This window comes from Vulpes lagopus, chromosome 23 (assembly GCF_018345385.1).
Source record: "Vulpes lagopus strain Blue_001 chromosome 23, ASM1834538v1, whole genome shotgun sequence".
Taxonomy (NCBI): Eukaryota; Metazoa; Chordata; class Mammalia; order Carnivora; family Canidae; genus Vulpes; species Vulpes lagopus.
The window spans coordinates 37,404,368-37,427,407 of NC_054846.1; the positions used below are offsets into that span (position 1 = coordinate 37,404,368).

Below are 23,040 nucleotides of genomic sequence, written 5' to 3' on the forward strand. Positions count from 1 at the left end.
CAGATGTAGAGCAATCAAAAAATGTTGTTAAAATGGAAAAAAAAAAAGGATCTACAGAAGCTCCAATTATTAGAATATAATGATTAAAAAAAACAGTAGGAAAGAAAACTGAAAGATGAAGTGAAATTCAAACATGATTCAAAAATGAGTTTTATCTCTCATTTTAAAACTATAATGTATTAGCCAAGGGACATTAAAATTCCAATTATGAAAGCAGAAGAAAATGAACATGAACACTACTAATTTGGGAATTTTTAAAAAGAAAATCGTACATTTTCATTCTAAGTTTTAGTTCACAACTATATCTATTGAGCAGATATACGAATATATTAAAAGAACTCATTCTGTTTTGAAACATGAAGGATATTTAACAGCTGCCTAAACAATCCTTTAACAAGAGCTCCTGCATGTAAGCAAAATTCTCAGGGCCAAAGTTGAACAAGTTTGTCCTGGGAAGAAAACTAAAAAGAGAGAACACAAAAGTAATAAAGGATAGAGTTATTATGAAGTCAAGGAATGTTTGTTTAGGACATCACTCATCTCCATCATCTGCTTGATTTTAAAGTTTTATTACAGAAGATGTCTAACTGCCATAAATATTTTCCCTACTAGGAAGAGACACTGAATTTACGTGTTTTTTCTGAAATTTAATTTTAAAAATTCATTTATTCCTGTCCGTTAGGCTTTAGGGATTCCAAGCATATCCCTAAAAGGCTGTAGGAACCACAAGGAAGATTCTAAGGGAGTACAAAGAGCAGGCCTTGCTCTGATCCAAGCCATGGGAGCCATCTTCATTTCAATTAATTTACTTTGCCTTTATGAATTAAGAGTCTTTTAAGGAGGTTGACATTTCACTCATCTGAAAAAGCTTGGAATGTGACAGGGGAAAGGGAGGAGAAGTAAATCAAAGGGGTTAGCAATTTTCCAGATGCAATGTATTTTTCTTTTCTTTTCCACCAGAAATTTTAGAGAGCCTTCTGACATTTTAATTCCCTATGCAAAACCACAGTAGCAAAAAAATGCTTACAGCTTATATATCAAAAAACAAACACGCACACATGTGCACTTGCATAAGCCCATGAAATAAATATAAATTCAGATCTGCTGCTCTTTTAGCTGAAAATGTTTCATAATATAACAAAGCATAATAATGTTACATGTCAAAAAAGTTTCTTTAGTGTATTTATTAGATGTTTGTGTGTACAGTTCAATCAACACCATTTTAATTTAAAAGCAGCAGCAGGTTTTGCAGCTTACTTTTTTCCTAGTGATACGAAGTCAATGAGGTGAGTCAGTGTTGATTTTTTTCCACTGAGTTGGTGCTGTTTCACTGAAAAGATAGCATTTATAAAAAACTGTTCTCATGACTGTATTTTAAATCACACCAGAATATTTCAGTTATCACCTTTAGCCACATGGTTTCAGGAAACTATGCCCAAATATATCATGCAAATGCTGGTCATTTTAGAAGAGTTCTATTTCAGGGGAGTGGAAATTCACTAAAACATCTAAATGTAAAAAATCTTAGAGGCCTGAAGACAGATTCTCAGCAACAGGGGATATGTCCATTGTGTCCTGGAGCCAGAGAGGGAAAAATAATAGTCAACTCCCCAAAACACCCTGCTTCGATATTTACCTGACAGCTTTGGTATCTTGACATTTTCCCCAGCGCATTTCCTCCTTTATCAGGTATTATTTTACAAGGGATTTCTTGTTATACAGAACTGACATAAATCAATCTATAACAGAGGAATTTGTTTAATACATTTATTCTTTTAAGAAGTTGCATGATCGTATTTCATCGACTCGTACAATAGAAAAAAATTTACTACTAAAACAGAGTTTGTGGAGACGGATGGATGGTAAATCTATTTAGTCTTTTCAGAGGTTCATTCTTAGATTTTAATGTTAAATAATAACAACTATTCATTTAAAGCTGGTCTCACTGTATATCTTGACCTTTAGCAATTCCACACACAGCAGCTTATTGTGGTATCCTTTAAATATGAGAAATAGAATGTTTTACTTTGCCATTGAAAGAAAAATAAAAGAGTACTGTATGTTACATGGCCCATGAAATATTGGCAGTGTGCTCCTTGGCTTTCATTCGAAGAACTGCGATACTGGAAGACCTCCTTTCAAATTCTGGCTTTGTTTCAAATGCGTGTCCATTGGTAGCCCCAGTAAGAAGAGAGTCAGTGAAAAAATTGTTGAGGGGCACGTGGCTGAACTGGTTCTGGTGGTTTGAAAACCCTGTGTAACTGGAATCTGTCCGAGGCGAGTGAGAATAAGGTGTCATACAGGAGGAAGTGTCACGTGGTAACATGCATGAAGTAACCACAGAACCACCACTCGCATTTCCTGCCCACAAATTGTTCTGAATCTGGAATATATAAGACAACAAATATTACATTTACGCATTTCACTTTTGTTCCCTTACGTTTGTTAAACAGTGTTTACTAAATTTTGTCAACTATTCATTGTTTGCTCCCATTGGGTGGTCTGTAATTACATTCCGAGTACATAAAGTGATTACTAAAAAATAATTATTTGAAGGATCCTTCCAATCTGTTATACTGCAATAGTTCACCAAAACCCACGTACTTGACCACATAAAATACTCAAAACATGTCAATCTCCTGAGTATTCTTTTTATAGTCGTGATTGTTAAAGTGAAATCTAGAAAATCTGGTCATGATTCATGACAAATTCATGTGTTTAGAAAAACAGTTCAAAATACCGTTTTAGGTTTATATATAGTTTTCATCCTTCTAAACAAAATGACACAAACGCATTTTTTAAAGTTTTATAGTTGGACTCAATGTGGCGATTTTGGTTGGAAACTATTCCTGATATGAGGCTATTACCTTTGTCGATATTTGTAATCAAACTCATTATTAGAAATGTTTGCCCTTTGATTGCTTTTTATTTCTTATAGTCTTAAATACAGAGGTCTGTGAATATGAGCAATATATACATATTTTAAACATTTTTCTGTGCCTTATGTATGATACAGTGAGGTTGCAACAGAATTATGACATGTAAAACATTTTAAAATTCTAAAACATGACCTTATCAAATAATGGAAGTACAGCTGAGAAAAGCCTGCTAGTATTAGCAAAAATATCTTATGGGTATAATTAAAGTACTATATAACATCTTACATAAGATTGAAAACTAGGTTGTCACTTGTGCCCAGGAAATTCACATTTCTTAGTATTAAATCTCTATAGGAAACAACAAACAGAAATTTCTCTAAAGTTTCTAGCACATAAAGGAGACACTAAGTAGAATTTGTACAATAGGAGTTTTAAATAGGAGGGATCTTAAACCAGCTATTTAAACATGGAAAGAAAACAGTGCTCACATGCATTACTGAGAAACATCGAGAAAAATCACACAAACAGCAGGAACCTGGGAAAACTGTTGGATGGTATAATATGAAGGACAGTTCGAGCCTTAGAAGACAAAATTTAAAAACTGTATGCTTTTGCAATATTAATACAACAGATCTGAACTAGAACAGAGCAGGAATACCTATGTTTATCCCCTCTGGCTCCCTTTTTAAAAATCGTAATAATTAGAATCATTGATTGTTTTTAACACATACACAATGTTTGCTTATATTTACTTTTTCGTAAGAATTCCAGTCTACCACATATAGCCTCTGGTGTAGTCTCACAACACCCATACTTAAATCCTGCCTTTTAAGACAAATTATTTTCAATTAATAGCATAAAATGTTAATGAATCTTCTACATTATACTGGTAGAGATATTACTCTGTCACTCAAGAAGAGACCGCTTAACCAGTTTCAAACATAAGGAAAAACTGAAACAACTAATTTCATCTGTTAGTTGGGGCTTCAGAGATTGGCACGATGCTCACTTCAGTGTTATTTTAGAAAATAGTCATTTATATAGATATCTTTATAAACTGCTTTAAATATATTAAATCTGTGAGACATTTCTACAGATATATATATATATATATATATATATATATATATATAAAATGATTTGCACATTCTATTAATCTTTAAGCCATCATGGGCTATGTTGTTCTAATTTTGGCTGGTTCTAACTAAATGCATCCCACTTGAGCCAAAATATGATGACTGGTGCCACTGATTGCTGAGTTATGTATCTCAAACCAACAAGAGGGACTGTTAATGTCATTACTCTGTCAACCTAGCTCTTCTAACTTGATCTGGGTGATTTTCCTCTGACATTTAATCAAACATTGTGCTACACTGCAAAAACCACAGTCACATGTCTGACAAAAGGGCTTTCAGGAAATGAAAGTGAACTTGCTTGCTTATTTTTGAAAAAATAAATGAAAGGCAAAATAGCGGTAGAGAAAGATTATTTACAGTTTAAGTTTGTTAAAGGATTCCTCAATTTATACATAGCATTGCTGAAATTTATTATTAAAATCATCTACTCATATTCCAAATGCATAGAAATATATTTACTAAGTAGGCAAAAAGAAAAAAAAAAAAGAAAAGAAGGTCAAGACAAGGAAAGTGATCTATGAATACAAATTAAGAAAGATTTTTCTCTTTAAAATAATTCACATTAATCTACCTATAAGTTGAAAATAAATTCTTCAGTTTCTATGGCATGAACAAATTTTTTTCATGAAAAAATATTTTTATTTTGGCCAAAACGTCTTATCTGGACATGATCAAACAAGATGAATGTGCTACTTTTGGTGAAATAATTTCTAGCATATAGAAAGAAATGTTTTCCAAAAAGAAGAGACGGGTAAAGCAAGTTACTGCAGCAATATTTTAGTTGGATTTGAGAAAATACCATGGGCATCCCAAGGGTAGTGACACTGTCACACGTTTCTACTGATATGTCCTATTTCCTGATCTCTATCTTCTCCACCTCATATCTTTTTTTCATTTAAAATATTCCTGACATGTCTTCATTTCACTTTAGGGTTTTAGTTGGTTTTGATATTGAAAGTTTAGATGCAAATCATAAAAGACAATATCCCCAGTGAATTGAGGTTTTGTTTCCTCTGAAGCGTTCCCTTGGGATGATTAAACATCTGATGACAACAATCAAAACAATGCTCATGATAGCTAATGGTTATCAGTTATTCACCATATACATGTTATTAAATGCACTGTGCAGACTTCTAATCATTTCAACACACTAAAAGATGCTTCTTTGCTTTCAGTATCCACATTTTGTAAATGGTAAAACTATAGAGCAGGGAGCTTAAAACCTTCTCCAAGATGTGTAACTTCAATGTTAGAGGTCAAATCTGAACGCAGGCAATCTTAAGAAATGCTACAATGATACAAAAACTAGTTGTTATAAACTGAAATCATCCTAACTTTGTGTGGGTTTGTAGGCTCTGTTCTCTGAAAACGAAATCCCTGATGCTTGCTCATAAGCTTTTCCTCATCCTTCAGCCTAACACAATACATGATAAGCATTTAATACAATTTCATTAAATGATCGAAAAATCTCTGAACAGTCTGAAATTCAAACTGATCCATCTTGCAGGTGTAATCAAAATTTTATGGACAATTTATGGTAATATATCTAAATTTTGTTTCATGATTTGAGCTCTATAATCACTACTATGTATAATCTTGACAATTATGAAAATTCCATCCCAGACACTGTATTTCCCGAGGTAGTTTTATTTTCCTATTACATACTTATTCTTCATCACAGATACATCTTGTTGGAGATTCTGACTCATTAAGCGTGGGGTGTGGCTTATGGGATCTGTATTAAAATAATGGCAATGATAATAATACAGGAATTCTGAAAATCATCTGGGATTAGGAAGCATTATTGAAGCTCCACTTCCCTCCAAATGCAAAAACCCCTTGTACACACACGTTCAATTACATTTAGTTCTTGTGATAAGAAGCTCAGCTCTTCAAAAATTTTTCATTCCTTTTTGGACAGTTCTATAAAAACGTGAGCTGTTATCTTCCTCTACCACTTCTATTTCTGGTCTTTAAAATGATACAGAAGCTGGCATTCTTCTTACATGTGAAAATCTTCAAGTATCTTAGGCAATTATTGCACATGTCTCTTTTCTTCAGCATTTCTCAAGGCAGTATTTGATCAAACAGCAGCTTGTGGTTTAATAAATCTACTGCTGTCAAGGTGGGCTCAGTCTATGGGCCCTCCATCCCTCCACCAATTCAGTGGTTATTTTCAAACTCTGTGCTCGAATCTACAAGCCATATTGTCTAAAACTACAGATTTGTTAGCAGAGAAGCCACATAAAAATCTTGCTGACTCATTAGAAGAAATATTGTATTTGCTGTTAGATTTTGGAATGAAAGAGTACTTTTTTTTTTCCCCCAAATAGGATCACTACTTTTTTTTTTTTTTTTTTACTATTTCAGAGACACCTACGATGGTAGAAGCCCAGCACCAAATAAATTTTAGGGGTTTTTTTTTTGTGTGTGTGGGCCTCTAACTGTATATTAAAGAGCTTCACAACCAGGAACACTCTTATTAAGTAATACCCACATCCTCCTTTCCTGTGTGCCAAAAAAAAAAAAAAAAGGACTGCCTTTACATTTTTTCTTCTTTATTGTATAAAAAGGAGTAGAAAATCTAAAAACATTCCATGTTTTAATGTGCTTTGCAATGTTTTAAAAAAAATTCTAGGGGTACGTTCAAAGCATTGTCCAGGGAACTTAGCCAACTGCATCCCGTTAGCACGAATGCAGGTTCAGCTGACTTACCACACTCCACTTTGAATGTTTGCCCCTTAATGTTTTCCTAATCAAATGAAAAGTTAGCACTTAATTATTCCATGACTATGAATTTAGGAGGAAAGTTGTTTTTTGTCTGATTCCTTCCAAAAAGAAATTAAATTTATTTAACACTCATTTTTCCCCCAAGGAATTAAAAGTAATATATAGGAAGGAAAGGGTCAATATATATGCGTATTTTACACACACGCGCGCGCGCACACACACACACACACACACACACACACACAGAGTTCTTCACTGTGGGTATATATTCACCATGCGTTGAAATTATATGGTAAATAATGAAATTATAAATCTCATTTACCTCCACCTTAGAAACTTGATACAGATATATTCTTTGTAAAACCAAAACTGCAAAGAAATTTTTAGAATACTAACCCTACCTAGTGTATATTTCTAATATATTTGCAGATTTTATTATAGTAAGCAACTTCTCGTACTTTTAAAAAACCTTTGAAAAGAAATACAAGTTTGTTAGTCTTTGAATTAGTTGTAAAGTATCATGATGTATAAAAAACAAATACTTTCATGACAGCATTATATATTCTATATCCTAATGTTAGTGCTATTTAGAAGACAGTATTCTATGAACTTTAATCTGGATTTAATAGAAACACTGAATACCATGAAATCAATGAGTAACAATCATTCCTTAATTTTGAAGCAACTCTAAAACTAAGTATTTTTCTATGAAAGCAAGTTTATATGGCCTTCCTCCTCCACTATACATAGATTGCTTTTACCTGCCACCAAAGTCCATATGTATACACACCACAAACACGTGAACAGCCAACACACACATACTACCCTCACACCATATGCCTACACACTTCCCTGTGGGAGTTAAAAGTTGCTTTAAAAAGACACAGATTAGGGATTTACCAAGAGGTATTTGTAATGTTTTAGCAATAGCTTCTTTGCTTTAAAATCCAAAAGCTGATTTTTGTTTTTCCTCTTTGAGAGAATGTTTACAACTATTGACCACTTTGTATATTATTCAATACTTACTACATAGTTTTATTACCACATTATTACTTACATAATTTTCCAGATTTTTTATATGGTCTCTTAAAAAAATGCAAACATGAGTTTCCACAAAAGCAGTTTAGTTTTTTAAGAGGCTATTATATATTTTACTAGCATATCCCTCCCTTTAAAATTTATGGTGATAAAATGTCAGTAAGAATCATACACTTAGTAACTTGTATATATTTTTTAGATGTTGACTAATTTTAGGGTCCCATTAACTTTTCTAGTAACTACAACAATAAGTTGCTGGCAGGGAGAAAGAATATAAATGCTTTTCTAAATAATGAATAGTGAGTAAGTCTCACTTGCTACCAGAGAATAAGTGAGTAAGTCTCAAATACTGATACTGTCCATCTGGGGAAAAAAAAATCCCAACTTAAATTAATTACCTAGTGAAAAGATTATTAACCTGAGCATATTTAGGTACTACCTAAAACAGAAATGAGGGTATATTTTCATCAGTGCCTACTTTATAGCTGTAACTTACACATAAAAAAGATTTTTTTGGGGAATCAATTTACATTTCAAAAATTTCAAAGGTATACTTTGTCAACATAGTGTATCATTAAGCTGAAACGATTAGATATTACTTATCAGGAAAGGGTCATATGTTAAATATTGATTGCTACTTTGAGTTTTTTAAAATAACATTCCATCTTACAAATGTGTACAGAGATTTGGAACAAGGAAGAATGGATTTTCCACTAAAAAAATAAGATATAATAATCATATGAGACTAAAAACCTGAGAAAAAACCGCTTTACAGAAAAATAAGTGTATATATCTTTTTAGTGCAGAAATTAAAAACACAACCCTCAGAAGAAATGTTAATGTCTGGAAATTTTCAGAATGACATCATATAAATGTGTTTAAATTTTGCATTATTTAAATAGTATTTGAAATATGTGCTCCAAGTCAAAGATGTAAGAAACATTAAGGACATTTTTTCCTCTTCCTTTAGGATTAGATGTGTTCTTAAGCTATATGGTAATTATGATCATTAAAAAGATTTAGAGGAGATCTCACTCTATATGTCTTAAAAGGACACTTTTCAAGTCAACTCACTTAAGTAGGGAATAAAATAACAGCACTTAAGATTTCCTATTTTACTTATTCAGCAACAATGATCAACATGGAACATTTTCCAATTAATTGTCACATTATTTTTCATGTATTTTAATACAGGCATGATAGCCATTGTTGACAGTGCTTGATTCATTTTTAATGACACAAACCCTCAAAAAAAAAATCCACAATTACAAGAAACAAAGATTAAAATATAAATGACGTTTTCCTTGTGAATGAGTAACTTAAAATACAAATCAAGTATGCAAATACTTCCATCTGCACAGAATATTTTTAAATTTAGAGATTTCATGAGGCTTAATAAATATGGAAAGCATAAAACTCTGGGTTAAAATATATCGTAGGTTCACACTAACAATAACAGTGTGTGCTGGTTTTAACCTACGAGTCTGTTCTCACGGACTTCTCAAGTTTAATTTCCCCTCTGGTTCTCCATCCTCTGTAAGGTAGTTTTTTAAAATATATTTTTAATTTATTTTTACTTTTTTATTGGAGTTCGATTTGCCAACATACAGCATAACACCCAGTGCTCATCCCGTCTAGTAGATAGTTTTTATTCATATAAGCAACAATAGCACTCTTCAATGATTTAGATTTACATTTTTTCTTATTATTTAGTTTGGTAATCTACTCAATTTCTTATTTATCCTTTCCTTTTAAAAATATAAAATACTCATGACCAATTCAGTTAAATTCAATGCTTTAACAGCAATCACCTATTAAAAGTAAAAAAAAAGAAAATCTGCCAAATTAGTATTACTGTGTAAAGTCATTAAGTCATATTAAAACTTAAATACCATGTTTTTCAAAAAACATGCCCAAATTCATTCATAATCTAAAATATTAATGCATTTTGCTTCTTTTACAGGGTATTTTTTAAATCTCTGTAAAGTGTCTGTATTTTCAACAAAATTAAAATTTTTCCCTCTTTGTGTCTAGCTGCATCTTAACTTGACTGATGCTGACAATACCTGCCTCATGCTACATATCACTTATTTTTAATATGTACTTATACACCTATGTGAAATATTCTTCATACAAATTGTTATACAACCCGTATACATTTTAATTTTTTTTCATTCTTAGACATTTAATTAAATAAGCAATTTTCTATCAATATGACTTGATCTAATGATGTTAATATTTTTGTCCCTCCATTCTTCACAAGAGAGGTTTCACTGTATCACTATGTGACCATTTCACTGGCTGTTTCATAGATATGAGAATATTTATTATATAATGTCTCAATTATAGCTATATTAATAACGTTTTTAAAAAGATTTTGTTATTTATTTACTATTTTAGATGCCTTTATTTATTTTTTTTCAGATGCCTTTAAATTGCTAAACCACAGTGGTTGAGGGAGACAAGTTCCATATTATTTATTTAGTTTAAGTGAAGGTAAGCTTCAAGATGAGTACAGAGACTGATGCTACAAGAAGGGCAGAATGAACAGTATTTTTCCCAATCACTATTTTATAGAAACTTTAACATTTCCTTTAAAACACTGCATAATTACAATGTTTGAAGGAGAATTTGTTAAACTGGAAGTGTTGTACAGCTATCACCTGGGTCTTAAATTATTCCAATGACTAAAAATTATTTATAACTTGAATCCAACTCCAAGTGGCATTTATTTGTTAAGTCATCAATTAAGCAACAGAAAGCAAGACACTGCAGGGGTCCCCTTGTATATAATGTAAACATAGATTTAGTTATGATTCTCACTATACACTAAGTAAAAGCCCATGGAAAATTTTGGTGGGAAAAAAAAGCTTCAAAACCTTTAAAGCTTCAAACCTTTAAAATTTTTTTGATGAAAATATTTTCTTCATGAGAAAATAATTTTGGTGGGTTAAGAGTATACTCAAACATCCCTCAAATTACCATATTTGATTTTCCTAATTTAAAGAGGAAAGCACATTTAACTAAATTTGATCTTTCCCTAGATCCTTAAATAGTGAATTTACTAAAAAATTGGATTAGTTTAAATGCTACAAAAACAAAACATTCACACCACTTAGCTAGCTCGCTACTATAGAATCAATAATGAGTGACTGGCTATTATAGAACTGTTACTATTTATTGAGCACTCGTTATGTACTAGGCAACGTCCTAAGTACTCTGCAGAAACTATTGTGTCTAATCTTCACAAACATCATGTGAACTTTTATGCTCATTTTGTAACTGAGGAGAAATATGCCAAGAGGTTCATTTACTTGCCAAAGGTCTAAAATCTATTAAGCAGCAGATTCAGACTCATTTGAACCCAGAACCCCCTGGCTATGAAGCCCATAGTCAAATATTAACACCTAGCCCTCCTCCAGCCCCATGACTTAGCTCCACAGATGTTTGGAAATCAATTTAATCCTCTCAATAACAGAAAAGGTACTAGGATGATGATCACACCACCAACTCCAGCACCAATAATACCTCCATTTTACAAATAAAGAATCTGAAGATCCCAGGAAGTCAGAAGATTTACCCACGTCACCCAGCAAATAAATGATAACGTTAATGCACATGGGATCTGAGCCAAACCTAAGGGCATGAAACTAGACTTTCTAGTAAGAACGAAGGCTGGCTATAATCCTCCAGAAAATGTTTATACCTGGAAAACTATTTTATTCAACAAAACAATTATTTAAAGAAATGCTTTGATGTCCATAAATTAGAAATAAATTAAAATCTACTGTTGATAGATGCTTGCTTTTGCAATTCGAAGACAAAATTATGTAGGTTTTCTTTTGGTCTGCTGGGTGTAGATTCTATCAAGAAGTGTCTGCAGAATTTGGTACAAATATTACCTAGTTTGTCATCTGCCCAAAAAGTAAGAAATTTTGCCTGAATCATTTATAAAACCCCCGGGCCTCAAACAGTACTTAACCTGTATTTGTTGAATTAAATGCAAATAGCTTTGGAAGAAAAAAAAATTAAGCCGAAAACACTGTGCAAAACCTTCCTAATCTATTCCTTTCAACAGAGGAAGAAATTGAGATTCGGAGAGGCAAAGTTAACGCTGAGGACCCCAGAGATGGTTAATAGCAGAGATCCAGGAATCAGCTATTTAACTGAAGTCTGAGTAATCTGGGGGTTCATAACGTATTCCAGAACGTTGAAGCAAGACTCCTTTTTTCACACCTATTTGGTGTATACATACTTTGTTTAATACGGTTGTAATACGAAGTAAGAACTGACTCCTCTTTTTGAACCATAAATACTTTATGTTGTAAAGGGGGGAGCTGACATTGTATACAGTCCACCACCATGTCAATGAGAATTGTGCTGACTGAAGGAGAACTGAAGGAAGGTTTCCTGGAGGAAATACAGTTTAGGTGAGGAAAGGGAACTGAAAATGGAGTCAGCGTCGCGCAAGGAATAGATGTGATACGTGACTGTTGTTTAAAGTGTCATGTCATGGAGAACATTAGGCAGTCAAGTAGTTTCATTTAGCTAAATCATAGTGTTGCCAAATGACAATGGATATGGTGAGCCAAAATAAAGGGCTTTTTATAAACAGATACTATTTTTCAGTACATCAAAATATACTGCCCTAGGGACACCCGGGTGGCTCGGCGGTTGAGCATCTGTGTTTGGCTCAGGGCATGACCCCGGGGTCCTGGGATCGAATCCCCACATCAGACTCCCTGCACGGAGCCTGCTTCTCCCTCTGCCTGTGTCTGCCTCTCTCTTGGTGTTTCTGATAAATAAATAAATAAACAAACAAACAAACAAATAAATAAAATCTTTAAAAAATATATACTTCCTTAAAGTATATTACTACTGACATCACGCCTCTCCCTGTTTGCTATCCAACATGATATCAGATGTCACATGTGAGCAAGCTTAAAAAAGAATACCTGAAAGCAATCGAAAAAGTGTCTATGCTTTTAAAATGCTTTATATCACTATTTTATACATTTGAAAAATGAAAGCATTTTTGCTTTCCAAAGTGACTTGGTGTTTTAGGGTCAACATTGAAATATTTCATGGCTCAGTGGCGCTGCGTAAAGAGCTCTGAACCCCTGCTCTTCAATTCCGTGAGTTAATGGCTGTAAGAAAGAAGCCTGGCTTAAAATAAGCCTTCAACTGGTAAGTATTAATTTTACCAGTAGGGCTGTTGTTACTATTTTGTAATGAGAGCAATGGAAGCAAAGTAGTTAGAACACTTTAGAAAACATTAATTACTACTCATAAATAAACTTATTATATGTTATACAGAGATACCTTTATAATTGGTAAGATCATTATTCACATTTGAGAAGACCTGAGGAGATCGTTTTCTCAACCATTTCTGTTTTTCATGTATTTCTGTATATGCTTTTGCTTTCCTGCCAAACTTTTCATTCTTTATTTCTGTCCTGTTTCTAGTTTTCTAGTTTCCAACTTTTTGGTAATTAATTTTTTTTTTTTCTGTAATTAGTAACAGTAACCAAGCTCAGTGTCTTGCTGCACTGAGTTGTCAGATTCTATTTTGGTCCCCATTTTTCTGATTATAATTTCTATTTTCAAGACACATGCTTAAAAAAAAGTTTCCTTTAGGCTGAAGCTTGAGAGACATGATCTTGGCACAACTATTTCTTCAAAATAAAAAAGTCCACCACACATTTTTAAGTTAAAATGGAATTTTACTGCCTTTATCCCTACAGTGGGGAGTGGGAGACACTTGATTTCAGTATTTTTGGCAACCAAATAGTTAATGAATTACCAATACAGAAAATTAGTATGGATTTTACAGTATTGATTTTTAGGATTGTTGATGAATTACACCATCAAAATAACTTCAAAAACACAAACTTCAACATGTGATGTCCGTGTTGCCATACTTAAATTAAGAGTTGACATCACCAATGGACATAGCTTTGGAGAAGCCACAGGGAGAATTAGTGCAACATTCCCATGATTCCTGAGGGGAAATTTTTAAAATTAATCCTCTGTTGGAGTGAAAAAAGACTATCAAATGTGTAATTTGATTGGACCATCTCCCTTCCTGCTTGCGCGACCTTACTAGGTTACCTCAGCATGCTGAATGACAGTGTCTAAAGCTATGAGGCACAGTAACACAATGGCAAGACAATCCTAGGAACAAAGCATGACTAAGAGTATATTAAGTTACATGAAGCCTTATAAAGAGCTTAGTTTGTGCCAGGCACTATTCTAAATGTTTTATGTTGCACCGAAGAAGAAAGGGAAGTTCGAGATAAAGCAACCACCAGCAAGGCACAGAGAAGTGGGGAAACACAGACACACACACAACTGGAAATGGGGTCTCCGAGGAAAGGAATGAAGACTGAAGTAAATGCAGCAAGAGAAGGAGATGGTAGTCAAGGGTGGTGGAGCACACTCGACTAGGAAGACTGTAAAAAGTCCATTTGAAAAGAATTCATTAATTTGTAACTTTACTATCTGTACATTCATCACAGTGAGGTAGTTCAAAATTACATAAAGTACATGCCAGCATACGTCATCTGTCTGTCTCTACTGTTTTCATCATTGTTCCACTTGCTCTTAGTTTCTGCTCCCCTGAACTGAGCTGCAGACTTGTACGGTGCAACCTTAAGCCTTCCGCTCCTTTGGTATTCATTTATCAATCATTCAATCCTTTCAACACAGTCGTTGGGAGAGCCAGTGTGCTGTAAGGGCTAAGACCTTGCACTTGGGAGCCAGACTGCCTGTGATGAAATCTCGGCTTTGCCACTAGTGAAAGTGAGAAAATCTCTGCCCTCTCTGTGCCTCAGTTTCCTCACACGGAAAACGAGGACAATTAATTAACGACACCTAGTGCATAAGGTTGTCGTAAGGATGAAATGAGGTACCATGTGTAACCTGCTCAGAACACTGACTGATATAAGGGCCATGGCTGGGTCAACAGGTAAGAAATCCACTGCAGGGCCTGCTTCCATGGAGCTTGTAGCCTACCAGGGAAACTTCCTCATGGCACTTTGTTCAGAACTCAACTAGGACACTCAAAACTATCCGGTGAATAAAAGCTCATTGGCCCTACAATGGTAAGTAACAGAGTACATACATGCTTTTAAACTGGAGAAAAAATTTTAAAAATAAAGGAACTATTTTACTATAAATTTTTAAAAGTAAGAAAAACAAGGTTGTTCTGATGGCAGGTATGGACATTTATTTATTCAAAAGGTACCATCGTCTTCTAGTGAACTGCAGTAGGGAGGCTTAGCTGTAGCAGCATATAAGCCCCTCGTGGGCTGTCCTATAGGAGGAACCAATTCCTTCCATAACTCCCATGGGTCTCGTTTCCTAACGTTTAAAAGGACTGAACTAAGGTGATCTTATCTGGAAGGGTGGAGGTCTCAAAATAGGTTTTTAAGAATCATCAAAAGCATCAGAATACAAGGATGCACAAAATTAAAGGACTAAATTCATGCTCACAGGGTATGAACCTACAGTTGAAGAAAATGAGTACCCTTAAGTCTGGCGTTGTGACGATTTGGTTCCTGGACTATCAAGGTAGTCCCCCAGCATATGTGTTATTTATTTTCAAAATGGTCTGTAACAATGCATATCCTTAAACAGTAAGGAGTAAAATAACAAATATCATGTTCCTTATAATACAAGTGTTCTGTATCCTGTATCAAAGGCAGATCCAAATATTGGAACTCAGTAATAGGGAAAACTAATGCCCAATTAAAAAGATAATATGCATTTTATCTACATGCATTACAAAGTCTGAAAAAGAAAAAAAAAGCCTCTAAATTAAAAGGAAAAAATTAAGAAAAATAAGTGCTCTTTAAAATGAGATGAGAGCTCCCATTATAAAGGCGTGGATGCGTTTTTTTTTAATGTGATCAATTTTTTTAAATGATGTCCAGTACTAATCCTATGTATGTTTTAAGTAACAAAGGGCTAAATGTTTCCTTGAAACAACGAGTAATTTCAAAGCTGAAAAGACAACATAGGAAAAGAGATATTTTTAAGTGGAACTGAAGGTTTCATAAACCACACTGGACAGTAGGTTAGGGGATGGAGGTTCGTAAGACATTAGCCACAGGGACAGCACGCCAAGCAAAGCTTTTTTTTTATTTTTAAAAGTTAACGAAACAAGCCTGAATAGTTAAAATGTAGACTAGTTAAAAGACTCAGACTGTGCATGATGCTACTTCAGCTGTTGCCGTGTATAATGAGGAAGGGACCCGGAAATATTTTTGAACGAATGGCTCCAAAAGAAAATAAAAACAAAATAAACATTTCGGTAAAATAAACATCTAACAAACATGCAAAAAGTCTTCTGGAGGTTCAAGTTTCCATTCTCGATTATTGTGTTGGGTATAATAAAGCCAATAATAATAGCCCTTTTAAGAATATACAAACCACATCTATTTTTCGCCATCAGTATTCTGTGAAGTTAACCATACCTGTGGATAGCTGTCAGTCCTCGGCAAAACCGATATGTCATAGGTGGCAGCAAAATGGCTTTTAGCTTGTTGTATTTGGCCATAGCGTTCTCTTTTTCTCCACTTGGCCCTTCGATTTTGAAACCAAACCTAATTTTTTTAAAAAGTAGAATTTTAGCTGAGGAATATTTGAAAATGCAATGGTCATGTTAAAAGACACAGATCAGAAAGGGCCAACCAGGCCAATCACATCACTAAGAAAGAAATTTAGGTCAGAAAAGTATCCACGAGTTTTACTTTCTATTTTACCCTGGTAAGTGGCATGTCCATGAGGTACTATAAATTAATAGAAAGGGACGGAATACTTCAAAAATTATTTAATGTGTCTCAGTATCTGGGTTTTTCTTTTCTTTCATTTTGGAAAATAAAAAGGAATTAGATTACATGACTTTGAAGACTCCTTATGTCTCCAAATTATCATAGATAGCCCTCCTCTCAGAGAATGCTGCAAATCTGGAAGACATTCATAACTTTTTAGTTTGGGGTTATGCACATAACATTAACCCAGCCAAACTATAACCAAATTAATATCTGGGTCTGTCAAAACAATTATCTTTAAAACATGTCACAGAGTGAAGACTCTGCTGGGTTGTACCCATACTTAGATAATCTTAGAAAAATTTAAACGCAATGATTACATCCAAAACATATGGCACTGGCAGAAATATCATGATTATTTAGAAACTGAAAATATTAAGATCACATATCATATTGAGCATGATAAAGACTATAGGTAAAATGGAACCATCTGAAATTAAACTCTGGTTTTAAAATATACAAATGTCCTTATTACACAAATTACACCACTTATAATATTTATCCTCCCTTATAGAAAATGCTCAGAAACCTCCAAATCATTTCTCCAATTCAAGCAACATACAGGTAATATAAATAATAAAAGAAATGAGGAGGTATAACCAAGTGTCAAGAAAGCCTATGGGCTACTACAATCTCTACAGGTTCACTAAACTGTCATCCAGATTTCTCTAATTCTATATTAATAATATTTGCATAACAACCATCTTCCTCAGAGAGATAAATAATTACTAATTCACACCTGAATTAGCTCTCCAGAATCTTCACTTTAATATTTTAATGAATTAAAGGGAGAGACAATACATTACATTCACTATAAATCATTTGTTATTTTTGAGTAGACATTTCACAAGTAGCTTTCAGGAAGCTCTTCGAGTATTTACAAAACTATGTTCAGGGCACAAAATACTTACAAAAGAAGCTAGAAATTACATACAAAAGTGCAGACTGTTAAAACTGCTAAAATTTACTCGAAATTTTTCTTTTTTTTCATATTCAGTTGTAATCTTCTATACCTTTACCATCACACTTATGGATCCATATTGAGCCTCAGTTCAGTGCGCAAGCATGGACTGCAAATGTAAGGTTGCGCTTTAAAGAGTTTCCAGCAATTAAAATAAGGCGACGAGAGCTACTTGTTCAGTACGATTTCTTAGAACTCTGTTGGTAAAGGTGTATTACACAGGATGCCCAGGGCTCAAACCAACATTGACAACAACACAAAACCTATTTTCTTCCCGTCTTCTCAGGCACTAGGAGCATAGTAAGGGAATTTAATAGTGAGTTGTTGTTTTAATTTTTTTTCATTAAGAAAAAAAGATCGTTAGGTGTGAATTACCACTCTGATGTGAAAGCAGGAAAGAGAAAACCTGAGTCCATTAGGTTCGGGCTGGTTCTCTGGGCATGTTTTTAGACAAAAAGTATTCAGCGGTTGATGAAATGTTAAGGGGAAAATATCCATTGTGCACAGCTGATCATCCCGTATGTAAACATATTTTTCTATGGCTACAAGTATAACTAATTAAAATATATGAACACAAGGCAAACACACACACACACACACACACACACTCGCGGGGACTGGTGTTAACACCTTCTAAAATTCTTCATTAGCATCAACGTTCTGTATATTTACTTCCTGAACTAAGATAAAGTAACTATTTGCCTCCACAAGCTAAGGAAAAATCCTGCTGCTTGGTATTCCTGCATCACCAAATGTCGCCTTTAATCATGTAAAGGCCTTACAATAGTTTAATCTTCAGAAGTAGTACTACTACTTCAGAACAAAATTTTTCACTGTCTTATTAACTTCCCTATGATACTGCATGGGAACTGCAAAATTCAATATTCTGATATTTAGCACAGTGAAAACACACAAAGAAACGGGCCATTCCCTGAAACTGTTGTTACTAGAGAACTGATAAATGTAGTTTGAGAATACCAACTCTAGTAAAAATAAAATATGCCTCAGAGGTAGACTTTTAACCTCATATAACTCTTTTTTTCAAATAATTTTAATAGTATATTGTATCATCCAATTTGATAGCCTGAATGAAACTCATAAATATAATTTAGTATATATATCTGAAAATTACTTCAAGATCATTATCCCTATTGCCTCTACAAAAAAAAAAAAAAAAGACAAAAGCTATCTACATTTAAAAATTAAAATGGAATGGCAAGGCAACTATTAGAGCTAGAAAGGTTGTAGGTGAGGTACCTAATCTTTCCTCATGCATAGTGAAAATCAGTCATGGCATACACCACAATTGGGACATGTGTGAAATTGGTTCATTTTTGTTTGTTTTATTATAACCCCAACCTCAATAAAATTATAGATCTATGGGCCATTACACAAATGGCTTACCAATACTTGCTATATAACCTAAAAAGAACCTTAATAGCTGATAAAATAAAAATAAAATAAAATACATGTGTTAGTAAGGAGATAGCTAGGATTCTGCTACCTGTCCTTTGAAAATCACTTTTCTAAAATTAGAGATACTTATGCTTATCCTGTTTCTTTAAAAAACGATTGCCAATTTATATGCCTACCTAATAAGTCAAGTGTTCTTTTATGTTTCTTCGGTGTGAAGGATTAAATCCTTTGCAAGGAAGAAGAACTTTTAGTAGACCTCCATGCATATAGAATCAGTTCCTTCTTTTGTCTTTTGTGGCAAAACGAAACCATTGAATGATCCCAACAGTATCCCCCCCCACCTCCCCCAACCCCCCTCCACCCAAGGCCCCCCTTGGCTCCTACCTGGACCCTGGCCTCCGTGAGCTCTGTCCTCAGAGCAAGCTGTTCTCTGACATAGACATCCGGGTAGTGGGTTTTCTGAAAAACCTTCTCCAGTTCCTCCAGCTGAAGGCTGGTGAAGGTGGTTCGGTGTCTCCGCTTCTTACTGCTGGACACGTTGCTGTCACATTTATCCCCAAGTTCATCCAGGTCTCCCTTTTCTGGCATCCCTTTCCCGGGCGACATGCGGAGGCTGTTGCAGTTGTCCAGGGCCCTGTTCAGCTCCGTGTGGAGCGGCTGGCCTTCCACTTTCGTGATGCCATAGTTCACTGTACCCAGAGGGGGAAACAACACTTCTCAGGACTGTGAACCGAGCCGGCGAGGCACCTAAGCCCAACTACTGCAGGGCCCGAGCATCAGGAAAGCGGGCTGTTAACGACTCCCTGTGCCACTATTCATTCAATCATCGCGTTGTGTACCATTATTAATCCACTTTGGGCAGGTTTGAAACCATTTAAAAATGTGTACGTGGAACTCCTATAAACGTGCCACGTCTTACGGGTTCTACCTTACGGGGCTGATGCAGAGCTTATAAATGGAACTTATCAGCAAATTAGGTGATCGGATTAAAAGATGCTCTAGATTTAAGAAAAAAATAAGTGAGCACAATTTTTGAAAAGCGAACCACATTTAACGTAAGAGATGGGTACGTATGTACTCACAGCAGGCAAAATCGGGCTAATTAGGTGGCCCCGGGAAAGGTGATTTCAATTTTAAATAATATCTGTAAACCCAAATCCAAACTCTTCCCCAAAGTTATTTTCCTGCTCCACACGAAACGTATGGACTACAGATTTAAGATACGTTTTTGTTTCTATAGTATTTTGAATATTTTGAGTGTTAATTCATGGCTGCTTTTTAACCTTTTTTTTGTTGTTGTTCAAAAAAGTGACCTACTAAATTAAAAAATGACTGTCATATCGGTTTCTGGAAGTACTTCTTCTAGAACAGAAGGATTTAAGTAAACTTCATTAGCGTAAAAACTCATTTGCAGCTCTTTCGAAATAGGTCGTATTTATCTTTAGCTCATGGAACATGTTCTAAGACAGAAAGCCTTATTCTTCCCTAAAGCAGAGAAATTAAAACATCTATGAAAAGATCGCAAAAGATGTCATCTTCCATTCTGTTTAGGGTTGTTTTACTTTCAGTGATTTCCTCCAGATTTGATTGCATGCTTGCAGTATGATATAAAACAAAAACGTATCCTATGGTGCCACACACACACACACACACACACACACAAATGCAGTGGATGCACATCATGAAATTGGAAAGAGTTTTTAAAAATGTAAAGCGAAGCGAGCCAGAACAGTAATTTCCAAGGAACTGCCATACTTTCTTTCCTTTTGATCTGTTCTTAAATTCTCATAACCTATTTTAGCAACTGCTCTAATGAGTATGCAAATGTTTTGAGCTTTAAGACCTATAATAACTTAGATGCTTTATATCTTGTAAGCAAAAGAGCTGATGTGAAACCAGATATAAAAGAAGAGCCAGGACTGATTAACAATAGGGTTTTGTCTTGGGCAGAGTTAAATGGGGGAACTTCGGTAATTAGGGATGGGGGAGGGAAAGCAGTGGTGAGGCTAAGGGCATCTCAGGAGAAAGACAGGAGCTTTCCTAAATTTAGCCAACTGCTGCCTCCGTTCATCTTACTTATTACTTTCCTATTAAAACTCATCCGAAAAGTGTGATGTTCCTTCCCAAGTTGTTAAGGTATAATAATAATAATTAAAAAAAAAGATCACCTATTTCTCTTCCTGTTTTGGATTCCCGACAATTTAAAATAGGATATAGTCCTACGGAGAGCAGTTCACACAAGACAGCAGAGAATCGCTTTTTGTTTTAAAATCCCGCCCATTCAAATAACTTCACGTATATACATTTAAGAATGCCAGAAATAAGGACCCTGAAGTCTGAAATACCACCAGAAAAGCCAAAAGAGCTAGCATATTAAAAATAAAAAATTCATCGCGTGTGTCTTTCGAAATAAACGACCGAAACGATTTAGCTGATTTTTCTCTCGTTCCCGTCTATGTTCTTGGTTCAACCTTGCGAGTCAAAAGTAATTTGCAACGTTGAATAAGTCAAATACACGAGATGGCGTTCTTTTTTTTTTTTTTTTTTTTTTTTTTTTAGTCACTGTGTACAAAGTACTTGGAAAATGCGCTCCTAGGAGCCAGTACCTTGCCAGATTTTGACCCTCTGCACTAAAACAGGGGGCGGGAGGCTTGTTGTAAATATTTCACACTTAATTCGTTTGTTATTTTAAAGCAACCCGCTCCTTACAGCTTAACTGTGCAATATATACAATGATAAGGAAAAGTCCTCTTGGAACTGTAAACTTGCTCTAGCTGTCGCGATCTGGAAGAAAAAAAATAGGTTTGTCTTGGGTTACAAGATAGAAGAGATAGATGGCTTGTTTTGATAACACTCTGACTTTGAGATACTTGGCCGCTCAAAGTTGAAGGTTTCACCCAGAAGCCTTCGGAGAGGGGGTTCTGGGGTGGGAGGGGGGTGCTTTTCCCGTGCGGTCAGAAACACAGAAAAAAAAAAAAAGATAAAAGAGGATTCGGGAGTTGAGTGCTTCCACGGGAGATTCTTTACCCGAAGCTCTTGAGAAGGATTTGGCATTTAGGGGAAAAAAAAAATTGGGTGTTGCGCTGCAAACCCAAGCAACCAGCAATCCCAGCTGCACACGAGCTGCTCTTAGAACCTTGCAGCTTCCCAAAGAAAGACTCCCGCTACGTCCTGGACAGCTTTTTTTTTTTTTTTACAAAGAGGTTTTTTGGGTTTTGTTTTGTTTTTTGGGGTTTCTGTTTGTTTGTCTCCACCGGGAGGAGCTCCGACTTTCGGAGCCGCGACAGCGGGGACGCGGGCTAGCGGGCTGCGGCGACCGCGGCGGGGCCGGGGCGAGGGGTGCGCGCCCCCAGGCTCGGCCCGCGCAGCCCCGGGACCAGGGCGCCGAGCCCCTCCCGCGGCCCCCGCCCAGGCCCGGCGCGTCCCCGCACCCCGGGGCTTGCAGAGGGGAGGCGAGGGGGAGGCGAGGGGAGGGGAGGCGAGGGGAGGGGAGGGGAGGGAGGGCGCGCGGCCCGGCCGCCGACTCACCGCCGCCCTCCTGGCAGGGCGAGGCTCGCTCCAGGCGCACGTGATGCTCGGCGCGGGGCAGCGGCCCGAAGGCCTGCGCGCATTTGCCCGCCGCCGCTTTGCCGTAAAAGGGCTCATTGTCCAGCGTCTCCATAACGTGCTCCAGCGCGCCGCCGGCGCCCATGTAGAAGTCCCCGCTTTTACCCGGCGGGCTCTTGAGCGCGAACTTCTCGCTCAGAAACTCCATAGTCCCGGCGGGGCGGTCGCGGGGCGGCAGGCCCGAGGGCGCCGGGGGGCGGGGGGGCGCGCGGGCGGGCGCGGCGGGAGCGGGCGCCGCGGCGGGGGGCTGCCCGGCTCCGAGCCCTCCGCTGCGTCCCGGCTGCGGCGCGGGCATCCGAGGTCGCTTTTATATCTTGAAACTCAGCTGGGCGCTCCGGGCAACCTCCCAGCTCTAATGAATATGAAAATAGGCAGGCGAGTAACTCCACCCCGGGGCCCCCTCCGCCCCCACCCCCCCCACCCCCCCGCCCCCCCACCCC

General features: G+C 36.2%; 1 protein-coding gene across 1 annotated transcript; it reads right to left on the reverse strand.

Moving 5' to 3' along the window:
- Window positions 1–1,804: 1,804 nt before the first annotated feature.
- ALX1 (ALX homeobox 1) lies at window positions 1,805–23,004 on the reverse strand. Its single transcript, XM_041738920.1, has 4 exons — window positions 22,523–23,004; window positions 19,379–19,683; window positions 16,261–16,389; window positions 1,805–2,383 (listed from the first exon to the last, which is right to left on the reverse strand). Exons 1-4 carry the CDS (start codon window positions 22,893–22,895, stop codon window positions 2,063–2,065), a joined length of 1,128 nt encoding a protein of 375 aa, XP_041594854.1. The 5' UTR covers window positions 22,896–23,004; the 3' UTR covers window positions 1,805–2,062.
- Window positions 23,005–23,040: the final 36 nt, after the last annotated feature.